This window comes from Salvelinus sp. IW2-2015, linkage group LG31 (genome assembly GCF_002910315.2).
Source record: "Salvelinus sp. IW2-2015 linkage group LG31, ASM291031v2, whole genome shotgun sequence".
Lineage (NCBI taxonomy): Eukaryota > Metazoa > Chordata > Actinopteri > Salmoniformes > Salmonidae > Salvelinus > Salvelinus sp. IW2-2015.
In genome coordinates, this window is record NC_036870.1 from 11,784,295 (window position 1) to 11,797,357 (window position 13,063).

General features: G+C 41.4%; 1 protein-coding gene across 1 annotated transcript; it reads right to left on the minus strand.

Moving 5' to 3' along the window:
* Positions 1 to 1,540: 1,540 nt before the first annotated feature.
* On the minus strand, positions 1,541 to 12,065 carry LOC111955854 (T-complex protein 1 subunit gamma). The gene is made up of 13 exons (XM_023976201.1): positions 11,958 to 12,065; positions 10,961 to 11,022; positions 10,444 to 10,494; positions 10,273 to 10,335; positions 10,061 to 10,157; positions 8,781 to 8,898; positions 6,401 to 6,587; positions 6,028 to 6,310; positions 5,838 to 5,919; positions 5,420 to 5,600; positions 4,927 to 5,172; positions 4,637 to 4,768; positions 1,541 to 2,390 (listed from the first exon to the last, which is right to left on the minus strand). The coding sequence occupies exons 1-13, from the start codon at positions 11,983 to 11,985 to the stop codon at positions 2,298 to 2,300; spliced, it is 1,623 nt and encodes a 540-aa protein (XP_023831969.1). The 5' UTR covers positions 11,986 to 12,065; the 3' UTR covers positions 1,541 to 2,297.
* Positions 12,066 to 13,063: the final 998 nt, after the last annotated feature.

The window sequence follows — 13,063 nt, forward strand, 5'->3', positions numbered from 1 at the left end:
TAAAATCAATCAATCAATAGCGTTTATTCTCGAGAGTACTGATCATAATACATTTTACATCAGGTTATATAATAAAGATGATGTCATAGGTTTTAATGTCCATCCTCCTCTCGGATACAATGGCAGTATAGTTAGAMTTCTRATTACTGTCTGCCACCTGTTAAACTATCTGCAACCAACCCAAGGTCTTTCCCCTCCCTGGGTAGAGACATCATTCTAGCCTGTCTGAAGATAAACCCATTCTTTCTAACAAGAAACACATAACATTCAACATTATGATTATAATAAGATTCATTCTTACAGTAATATAGTAGTATTCTGTTTAGTTATAATTCTAAGTCAAATGTATACATATTTTAGTCATTAAACACAAAAATCCCGTAACAGAAACAATACCTCCACTTCACTGATCCTCAACACAAGGGTGCGTGCTCAGCCCCCTCCTGTACTCRGTTTACCCATGACTGCGTGGCCACGCACGCCTCCAACGCAATCAAGRTTGCAGATGACACTACAGTACTATGCCTGATTACCAACAATGACGAGACAACCTACAGGAGGGAGGGGAGGGCCCTGGTTGAGTGGTGCCAGGAAAATAACCTCTCATCACTCAATGTCAACAAAACAAAGGAGCTGATCGTGGACTTCTGGAAACAGCAGAGGGAGCACGCCCCTATCCACATTGATGTGACCGCAGTGGAGAAGGTGGAAAGCTTCAAGTTCTTCGAGGTATACATCACTGACAATCTGAAATGGTCCACCCACACACAGTGTGGTGAAGCCGCAACAGCGCATCCTGTCGGGCTGTCTCACCGCCTGGTACAGCAACTGCACCGCCCGCAACCGCAGGACTCTCCAGAGGGTGGTGTAGTCTGCCCAACGCATCACTGGGGGCACASTGCCTGCCCTCCACGACWTCTACAGCACCCACTAGTCACTTTAATCATGTTTAAATACTGCTTTACTCATCTCATATGTATATACTGTATTGTAGTCAATGCCTCTCCGATATTGCTCATCCTAATATTTTAGATATTTCTTAATTCCATTTTTTGATTTAGTGAATCCGCCAGATTAGAGGCAGTAGGGATGAGCTCTTGATAAGTGTGTGAATTGGACCATTTTCTGTCCTGCTAAGCATTCAAAATGTAACAAGTACTTTTGGGTGTCAGGGAAAATGTATGGAGTAAAAAGTACATTGTTTAGGAATGTAGTGAAGTAGATGTTGTCAAAATATAAAATAGTAAAGTACATATAGCCCAAAAAACTACTTCAATACACCTGCATTGCTTGCTGTTTGGGGTTTTAGGCTGGGTTTCTGTACAGCACTTTAAGATATCAGCTGATGTACGAAGGGCTATATAAATACATTTGATTTGAAGTAGGACTTAAGTAAAAAATACTTAAGTACTCTAAATTTCAGGATGCAGCAATTAATGAAACATTTCACCATAGACTATGCTACATTAACAAAAGTGGTGAGAGAATCATAATCACACATCATGGGCYTCAAAGTGAATGAAACAAACATAGCCCTATGTCATTTGTATCCACTTTTATTGAAGTTGATTCTATCACAGGTAACAGCCCCAGGCAAAGGGTAATGGAGGGAAATGGTCTGGTGGAGTAACAGGATTCAGAACCAGAGACCCCGTAACGCCAACTATTTCTTACAGAAAACAAAGCACTCATTGAAATGCTAGACGATCCAATGCAGCATTTAAAAAGGACCTTCAGAGGTAGACATTGCAGGCTATAAATGATTTGCAAGGTCTATTTTTCTATAGGATCACAGTGCTTTAGTAGTTCATTCAAATGACTTGGTCACATGATTTGGTCACCATCCATTGGTAACCATTCTTCAARACAAAGGAGTTCTTCCAAACAAAGAAATGCCTAGTGAGACTAACCGAGGTAAACCTTGGTCCCAGGAGAACATATTCAGTCACATCTTACACTTACTGCCATAAATACTGCACAAACACACACCATACACACAAACCAAACTAAACTTGAGTGCCTTGATACCAAATCCAGTACATTCATACAGTATGTAATACATGCAACAACCCTATCCCAGTCTGCTTAGAGTGACCATAACAAAAGTCATATCTGAGTGAGAGGTTTATAAAACAGTGCTGTTAAGTTATCATATGTACAGGATACACATGGTATACACCGTCCAACAAAATGCTTACTTGCAGGTTCCTTCAACAATGCAACAACAAGAAATAGCTCAGATTGCCTATTCCTCCATTACCCTCTTCCTCCTCTCTGTTCCCAATCTTTCTCTCACTCTACTCGGCACCCTGTCCTCCTCCAGTCTGCTCATCTCCCTTCTTCTTGTGTCCAGAGACGATGTCGTCGATGCGCAGCAACAAGATGGCCGTCTGGAGAGAGAAAGAAGAAGGAGTCKAAGGGAGTAGAACTGCACAGCCAAACAATATGTACAGTGCCTTCAGAAAGTATTCATACCCCCTTGACTTACATTGTGTTACAGCCTGAATTCAAAATCTCACCCCATAATGACAACGTAAAAACATGTTTAGATATTTTAGCACATTTATTGAAAATGAAATACAGAAATCTAATTTACATACATATTCAAACCCCTGAGTCAATACATGTTAGAATCACATTTGGCAGCGATTACAGCTGTGAGTCTTTCTAGGTAAGTCTAAGAGCTTTTCACACCTGGATTGTACAATATTTGCACATAATTTTTTTAATTCTTCATGCTCTGTCAAGTTGGTTGTGGATCATTMCTAGACAGCCATTTAAGTCTTGCCATYTATTTTTAAGCCAGTTTAAGTCAAAACTGTTACTAGACCCCTTAYGAATATTCAATGTCGTCTTGGTAAGCAACTCCACTGTAAAAAAACATTAGGAACACCTTCCTAACCCTGAGTGGCTCGCCCTCAAAACAGCCCCAATTCATCAGGGAATGGACTCTACAAGGTGTCAAAAGCATTCCACAGGGATGTGGGSCTATGTTGACTACAATGCTTCCCAGTTGAGTCAAGTTCGCTGGATTTCCTTTGGGTGGTGGACCATTCTTGATACACATGGGAAACTGTTGAGTGTGAAAAACCCAGCAGTGTTGCAGTTTGACACAAACCGGTGCGCCTCGCACCTACTACCACACCCCGTTGAAAAGGCACTTAAATATTTTGTCTTTCCCATTGACCKTCAACGGCACACATACAATCTTTCTGAAGGCTTAAAAATATCTTTAAGCCGTGTCCTCCCATTCATCTACACTAATTGAAGAGAATTTAACAAGATACATCAATAAGGGATCATAGACTGACCAGGTGTTCTTAATATTTTGTTCACGCAGTGTATATTTGGCCTTGTGTTTAGGTTATTGTCCTGCTGAAAGGTGAATTTGTCTCCCATTGTTTGTTGGAAAGCAGACAACCAGGATTTTGCCTGTGCTTAGCTCTATTACATTTTTTTAAGGATAAAAATAAACTGTAGTCCTCGCCAATGACAAGCATACCCATAACATGATGCAGCCACCACCATGCTTGAAAATATGAAGAGTGGTACTCAGTAATGTGTTGTGTTTGCCCCAAACATAACGCTTTGTATTAGGACATAAAGCTAATTTATTTGCAGTTTTACTTTTAATGCTTTATTGCCTGTTGATGCATCTTCAGTTCTCCTATTACAGCCTTTAAACACTAACTGTTTTAAAGTCACTATTGGCCTCTGAAAACCTTGAGCGTTTTCCGTCCTCCCCTCGGCAACTGAGATAGGAAGGACGCCTGTATCTTTGTAGTGACTGTGTGTGTTGATACACCATCCAAAGTGTAATTAATAATTTCGCCATGCTCAAAAGGGATATTCAATGTCTGCTTTAAAAAAATATATGGTTTACCCATCAACCAATAGGTGTATTCTAGTCAAGGCTCATCCTATAAAACTACTGCTGTACACTTTTTCTATTCATATACTGTCCATAATGTCTATACACACACCATCATATAAATATATATTTATTTCGGACTGACATTGCTCGTTCTGATATTTCATATATATATATATTGTTTTGTTAGTTATTACTGCACTGTTGGAGCTAGAAACAAGCATTTCACTGCACCTGCAAAATATGTTTACGCAACCAACATTTGATTTGAGGTGCCCTTTGAGGCATTGGGAAACCTCCCGTCTTGGTAGTTGAATCTGTGGTTGAAATTCATTGCTCAGTTGAGGGACCTTACAGATTATTGTATGTGTGGGGTACAAAGATGAGCTAGTTATTCAAAAATCATGTTAAACGCTAGTATTGCCATGCAACTTATTATGGCACTTGTTAAAAAAATGTTTTACTCCTGAACTTATTTAGGCTTGCCATAACAAAGGGGTTGAATACTTATTGCCTCAAGACATTCCAGCTTTTCATTTTTTATTAATTTGAAAAAATGTCTAAAAACATTCGACTTTAACATTACGGGGTATTTTGCCAGAGACAAAATCTCAATTTAATCCATTTTAAATTTWGGCTGTAACAAAATGTGGAAAAAGTAAAAGGGGTGTGAGTACTTTCTGAAGGCACTGTAACTAATGAACACTTGTGTAGCGCCTCAATGCCCTCAACATTGTATTGAGCAGGTGGTTGGAAGTCTCTCACCTCTACTGCAGTCTTGTAGGTCTGGGCCTTGACGGCCAGTGGCTCCCAGATGCCCAGGGCGGTCATGTCAGCCAGGGTGCCAGTCTCTCCGTTCACCCCCCACGACACACTGCCCTTCTGGGTGTGCTTGGCCTGGAGTGAGATGGAGCTCAGTGAAAAGGCCACTATAATGTACAGTAAAACCTCCATCTCCCTTTCACACCCTCTCTCACACTTGCGCACACACTCTCCCATTGTCTTCCTCCGAGATGGTATGAGGTTCTACCTTTGACTCTCTCCGTCTCTCTTACCCTGAGGGAGGTGAGCACACGGATGGTGGAGGCGCCACAGTTCTGGATGAGGGTGCGGGGGATGACCTCCAGGGCCTGGGCCAGGGCACGGTAGGGCCACTGCTCCACGCCAGTGAGGGCCTTGGAGAGCTCCATCAGCCGCCGGGACACAGCCATCTCGGCAGCGCCACCGCCAGGCAGCAGGCTGGGCTCCAGCAGCACATTGCGGGTCACCTGCATGGCATCCTGCAGGTTACGCTCCACCTCCTGGGAGAMAGAGGTAAATGGAGGAAAGCGAGATTTCAGAACACAAGTAAAACCTAATTTAGTCATCTTTGCACTGATAACTTCTGTGACTTACAATTTWAAAAAAGAGACAGGTTCTAGGAGGGGAGTAGAGACTCATCCCATTAACGTCATTCTTTACATTATCATCCCTCTCTTTTAGCACTTAGTGATTGTTGCGCAACAAAAAGCGCATATTATTTTGAACGCTTTATTCTCAGTTTCTCACCGCCAGGATTTCCTTGCTGGCTCCTCTCAGCAGGATGGTGCAGGCTTTAGGGTCTTTGCACTCTGTGACGAAGGCAAAGTACTCGTCTCCAATCTTCTTGATCTCAAACAATCCTGCCCCCAGGCCCACGTCCTCCTCGCGCAGCTCGTCCGTACGGCTGGCAATGCGTGCGCCACACGCCCTGAGGGGTAACAAGGAAATAGGTTAGAGCAGTAGTTGTGAAGACCATACACCCCGTTAAAGAAACATAAATAAACCAATACGCAATGAAAGTGCTCGGTCATTCGCTAGCTATGTACATAGTAACATGACACAGAGCAAAACGGCGAAATTTAAACATGTTTTTGTTTGCGAGAATTGTCTCCAATAATTGATGTAATGTCAACACATTTTTTTTTGTTGCTTTCAATTGGCTTACCTGGCAATCCGGTTGTTGTCAGTCTTTCTTACACGGCGAATAGCCGTGATGTTAGCCTTCATCAGGTAGTGCTGAGCCAAGTCTGAAGAGAGAGGCAAAATATAGTCGAGGTAAAAAAAATGTTTTAAAGTCAGTTGCATCAGACATAGGCCTTAACAAGAACAATGAATTTTGAAGCAGCGTGGGGTACCTGAGATGCCCTTCTCTGTGAAGATGAGGTCAGGCTTGAGGCGGATGATGTCTTCACAGATCTGCTGGATGTACTCCTCCTCCATCTGCAGTATGCGGGCAAAGTCCTCCTCACGAGTGATCTCAATATCAGTCTGGCTCTCTCCCTTCTTGTACTCCAGGGAGCAGTCCAACAGGACAATACGGGGATCCTTGATCATTCTGCGCATGCGCGGGTGGGTCACGTCCTTGTTCACCATCACACCTCTCAGCACGCACGAGTCCTCGATGATCCCACCGGGAACCTGGACAAACACATTAACACAGAGGATGAAGCAGAACTTGGATTGCACAGGAAAACGGACATAAAAAAAAAGACACACTTTGAACCTTACCTTTTCTACTTTGGCGTACTTCTTGATGTCGATCTCCTTGCGTCCGTTCTCCTCCATCTCCACAGTTTTGACGGCGTCCAGGGCGATGCTGCAGGCCATGTCAGACCAGCGGCTCAGGGCCTTGGTGTTGATGGCAGAGTTGATGATCTTCAGCATCATCTCCCTGTCGCTCACGTCCACTGGGGTGCTGGGAGGAGGAGAGTGTGTTGTTAAACAAATGTTATGAGTGTGAAAGCATTTGCCACCTAAAACAGTGGTTCTCAAACTGGGGGTCGCGAAAAGTTTTTTGTGGGGGTTGAAACTGAATGGGAAAAACACATTTTCCCTACATTTTAATTAGAGGTCGACCGATTATGATTTTAACGCCGATACCGATTACTGGAGGACAAAAAAAGCCGATACCGATTAATCGGCCGATTTATAAAAAATAAAATGTTTATATATATATATATATATATATATCATACACACACATTTTTGTAATAATGACAATTGCAACAATACTGAATGAACACTTTTATTTTTACTTAATACAATACATAAATACACACACACAGCTCTGAAGTGACAATGATACTGAAGAGTCTGCTTAGGAGACAAATACTCTCAACTGTTTGAATAAAAATAGAGTTTAAGTTACCTGTGATGAATGTTGAAAACAAAAACTGTCATTTCTATATGCAGGAAATCCTATTTTAATAATGGGCATGGTAAGAATTGACGACCAAAGTGTGAGTCATAATTCCCATGACAKCTACTAGCAAAATCTGAAAAGCGGTTCCTTCATTTATTCCAAAGGATATTTTTAGATTCACTTCAAATAWYGTCTGTGTTTCGTGTAGGCTTACACCACCTTGACAATTTTATAACTGTGTAGATATCCATAGGACAAGYTAACTCTGATCAATATTGGCTAAATATAAGTGAAGAWRWTTTTTTTTGTAGAGTGGATTTATGAAAATATTTTGACAAACGTTACCTTATSCTAGTGAGATTTACACGGGTATCAAAACYTCGAGGCGGTTTAAGCCTGCACGAAATACAGACCMTATTTGAAGTAGATCAAGACATTCTCTATGGAAGACATGAACGGTAAAATAGCTAAATWWGCAGGTTTAAAAATATATACTTGTGTATTGATTTTAAGAAAGGCATTGATGTTTATGGTTAAGTACACATTGGAGTAATGACAGTCATTGATTGATTGTTTTTTTATAAGATAAGTTTAATGCTAGCTAGCAATTTACCTTAGCTTACTGCATTCGCGGCACAGGCAGGCTCCTCATGGAGTGCAATGTAATCAGTGTTAGAGCATTGGACTAGTTAACTGTGAGGTTGCAAGATTGGATCCCCCGAGCTGACAAGGTTAAAAATCTGTCGTTCTGCCTCGTAAGAATGTGTTCTTAACTGACTTGCCAAGTTAAATAAAGATTAAATAAAAGGTGTAAAAAAAAATATATATAAAATAAAATCGGCGCCCAAAAATACCGATTTCCGATGGTTATGAAAACTTGAAATCGGCCCCGATTAATCGGTCGACCTCTAATTTTAATAGGCTACATATTCTATTTGTATTGTATATTTATACATTTGCCTATTCGATCTGGTTACTAACAAAATAATTTGGTACAATACTGTAGGCCTGTCTCAAACATCTCATCTGTGCCTCAGAACCAAAAAGTGTCTTGACTCTTGACCAGTCATCAGCATTTGGCACGCAAAGGSAGGATGCATATCCAGGTTAATGACCAAAGCACTGGTATCATTTTCTCCAGTTTTAGCAGACAAAAAAAATTGTATGTTTATATATAAAAAGGARTAGCAATGTGCTACAGACGCATCTTTGCCAGAATAGGCTTCCTGGTGATTCGTTGATCATTTTCATACAGGTCTAGGCCAAGTTTGGGTGGCTACTGGCTATCTGTCTAAAGATACCATAGTTGTAACGTCGCACTGCCTTCAATACTTAWGGGATGAAGATGTAATACATTTACCAGAATATGTTACAATATTTGTGAGGAATAAAAAGGCTGCAGACAGACRATGCTTTCTAGCCGATCCTGCAACATACAGGTCAGCCGTAACCTGGACTCCAGAGAAGTGACATGACATTGGCTGCTAACATGAATGACTTTCACCTTAAAATGCAGGTCTAAAACATATCTTGCGTTTTGAGTGGATCACTGTTTGACATGAAACATGCAGTGACCAGAAAAAGTATTTGGGCCAAAGCTCTAGACTTCATATAAAATCACAGATTAATGTCAATCACAGATTTGCATAAAAAGTTAAGATATACAGATGTCAAGTTAGGATTCAGCCCTTAACGATTAAAAGGTTGTGTGTGTGTGTGGGCGGGCGGTAGAGGCTGGAACAGTACCTGATATCTTTGAGCAGGTTGAGCATATCATCCAGGGCTTGTCTGTAGGCACTGATGACAACCGTCGGGTGCATCTGCTGCTCCAGGAACTGCTCTGACACGGACAGCATCTCACCCGCTAMKGAGATGCACAAAATGTATGGATGTCTCCCCGGCCATGGCTGTCAATAACACCTTCTGTGGCAGAAACACCCCCTAAAAAAATCCACGCCTTGCGGCCAAAGTGGCCGTTGTGCCCTTGGGCTGAATATAACAACACAAATTCCTTTCTCCCAGCTGCCAATCGCCCTGCTCCGAAGCACCCCTCACTCACATGGCTCTCTCAGATATTTCAATTCTCATTAGTCAATGCCCGTCACGTGATCAGGTCCTTTTCACAGGCATTGCAGCTCCGAAGTAGACTACTAGTGATGTCAGAAACATTGGGATGCAACGGCGCATGCATCCTTATGGAATTCCAAGGCAAATATTGAAGACGTTAGAACTGTCCATGTTGACTTTGTCAGCCAACAAAATGAGTAACAAACAGCAAAAGCACTAACCTATGTCAATCTACTATCTCACATATGACATAAGTTGACCTTTCTATGGGTCAGCTTGTCYTTCTGTGCAAGAAAGAAACATTCCAAACAGACGCTCTGGGACAGTTGTGGGATGATAGACCCCAAATGAATACTACTACCGTACATCAAAACAAAATTTCAAAAGCAATGAGGCTGATGCAACAGATCAGAACTTCTAGATTAAAATGTTGATAACCTATTATTTCTTCACATTATAAGCGCAGCAATGCGCACACGGCAGCAGGCTATAAATGTTCCAACATGCAATTAGCAGGAACGGTCTATCAGGTTGCGTGGAAAACACAACTAATGGGACGCAGAGTTAAATGWACATTATTAAAATGTTTTTTATTTTTTATTAAATTAGGCCCTATTCATTTCTGCATACTTTTAACTCGGATCTCGTATGTGGACAGAGAATTGCGTAGTTGGTACGCAAAACGCGTGCATGTTGGCAGGTCTGCAATTGGCCCAACATCGCCCAGGTTTGGCCGGCATTTTAAATACGATTTTTTTCGGAACAGATTTGCCTAGTTAAATAAAGGTTAAAAAAAATCCWAAACGGCCATGCCCCTAKAACCACTAAATTCTTGGCCTGGTTGAGACACAGGAGTAATACATGAAGAATAGGCTGGATTGGATTACTAGTGTACTACTACCATGAGAATAGACCTGATGGTGCAGTCTATTCACAGTATTGGGCATGTGGTGACTCACCCAGGATGATGACAGAGGTGGTGCCGTCTCCCACCTCCTCGTCCTGAGTGCGGCTGATCTCAATCATGGACTTGGCAGCCGGGTGCTGGACCTGGATCTGTGGAAGCAGAGACAGAGGGAAGGAGGTGGGCTTTGCACTGGGGCACTGAACATTGATATTTTCTACATGGAAGTAGARGTATTGGGAATCATAGCAAGTGTGCTCTTCTCACCTCTCTCAGMATAGCGTTGCCATCGTTGGTCATCACAATCCCACCCATGGGGTCCAAAAGCATCTACACACAAAGCATGTTATGGTTTCCCCAATTCAAGTGCTACCATAAAGTATGTTTCAAGCAAAACTGTGACAAAAACCTGGGTATAAAAAGAAACCTATAGCTCACTTTCATCATGGCCCTTGGTCCCAGGCATGTTCTGATGACGTCTGCGATCGTCTACAACACACACACGAAAAGAGGTTTATCTATATAGTGTCAACAGGCAATGCATCATAGCTATCCTACATTCCTCATCAATTGAGCTACAGTAGCAATGTACTGGGTAGGGATGTGACGATACCAGTATCGCAATATTTTTTCCATGGCAAAAATGAAAAAGCAGACCAACCTCTTTGGTCCTTAAACACATGCTGTATGTAAAATATTGTGCGCTATAGCTTGGAAAATAAACGTGACTCTAAATGACAACATGATGTTCGTTTCCAACATTAGGGCTGTTTTCCAAAACTTCATGGTCCCCCCCCCATGATGATAGCAATTATCACGATACTGGTATCATCCCAGCCCTAGTACTGGGCCCCATAGTCAGCTATTAAACATACAATTATGTTGAAATAACATAGCTAGAAACCATGTTAATTCAACCAAGTACAGTGGAAGACACCAACTAATGGGACCTCACCTTGGCTGCACTGATATTTCCRGTCTGAACCTTCCGTCCAGACTCCCTCTTCATATTCTGGCCTGTAGGGAACATGAGAACGGAGTTAATAGTATATTGTGTAAAATATTGCTGCAAAAACACAGCAGAACAAAACATCATTACAACAATTAGTCTAGTTACCACTGGGATCCAACAGTCTACGTTTGTTCTACACCTTTTGATMTCCATGTACAAATTAAGATCCCACATCTGTAGCTCGCTAGCTACCGAATTTACATCATACAAAAGCTAGCTAGGCGTATCGTGTGGATTATGGATGTCTCGTATTTTGGAAGGCTGACATTTTACGCTGTAATGATATGCCTTGCTGCTAACAGATACATAATTACTAAACTACACACAAARACTGCACCAAAGTTGGCTTAAATCTGACATGCTAGTTACTGACATGCAGGAGCTGTCTAATGTTGACATACCTGGAAGCTCCAACGACTAGGTTCAAATTGCAGTGATTTGAGTCAAACTTCGAGTTTCACTAATGTTGTCGAACAGATGGGTAGGACTCCCATGTTTTTWGCCCCAATTGGTCAACAGCAACCAAACTATCTAAAACTATCTAGCAATAAAGTATTATCAATGTGTAACGTCATTYCAAAATGTATTCTTGAGAATTGACATTTTAGTTAAGCACTTAACGTTAGCGGTTGTGTAAAATGTACTGTAGCCAGCCAGATAGGTTTGTTGTAACGTTATCTGACGTTACGGCCAAGAAAGTCATACAAAGAGCTAGTTAGCCTACTAGCTAAATACCTTGCTAACGCTAATTAGCGAGCACTGTCAGTTGTCGGCAAGGAAGCAGAAGCACATGCTTTGTAGCTGGCTACCTGTGTAGCCTGTACTGGCCGCTTGTCAGGATATTACAAACGACAAAGACATCAAAATGCGTCACATTTCCACAGAAATCAAAGTTAAGATGTTACATTTCTCGTTGCTTAAGGTTTTTCTATTTACTTACTCAGCACGAGAACCTGTTGGCCCATCATTGTGACAGTGTGTGTGGGACAACGGTCTGGAACCTTCTGGGCAGCACTKGAGGAAGAAGATCCAGATGCGGGGCGGATTACTTCTAGTGTGTTAACCAATAACCTTCGAGCTAAACGTGATGTACTGTGACTTCCACCAGTTGGGGAACCGGGGTAAACGCAAGAGGATTAAAGGGGAGGCGAGTATGTACAGGGCATCATTGTGAGACGCACCCTGTACCATATATTCATTGCCCTGTACAAAACCAAGCAACTCCATATACAGTAATCCAATATTGGCTAGACCTTTTCTGAAATTCAAGGATACCTGTATTACAGGATGTTTCCCTTCTTGTTGTTGAATTGAAAAAAAGAGAGATATGACAATACCAAACCARTATTTTGTATTTATTTTACCTTTATTTAACTAGGCAAGTCAGTTATTAAGAACAAATTCTTATTTACAATGACGGCCTAAACTGGACGACCCTTGGCCAATTGTGCGCTGCCCTACTAATGCAGGGATCAACTAGATTCAGAAGCAGGCCGTTTTTTTCTGGAGCGGAACAATTACAAATAATTTGTAGACTGCAAATTATCCGCAAGAAGCCCAAACATATGTTTGTCTAAAACAATCATTTCAGACCTTCCTTATATTTGTATACGATCACGTCTCTCTATTATATGTGGGAACACTTCGGAAACAGATTTCTTAAATTAAAATCACTTTGAGCTGATTTCCTAGTGTTTTTAGTTTTTTTATACTGAACAAAAATATTAACGTAATATGCAACAATTTCATTGATTTATATCTGTATTCCCATTCATTGAGTTACAGTTCATATGAGGAAATCAGTCAACCGAAATAAATTCACTAACCCCTAATATATGMATTTCACATGAATACAGATATGCATCTGTTGGTCAAAGATACCTTTAAAAAATGGGCCTCAGGATCTCGTCATGGTATTTTGTGCATTCAAATTGCCATCGATAAAATGCAATTGTATTTGATGCATGCCCATACCATAATCACACCCCCAGCATGGGSCACTTTGTTCACAATGTTGACATCAGCAAACCACTTGCCCACACAACG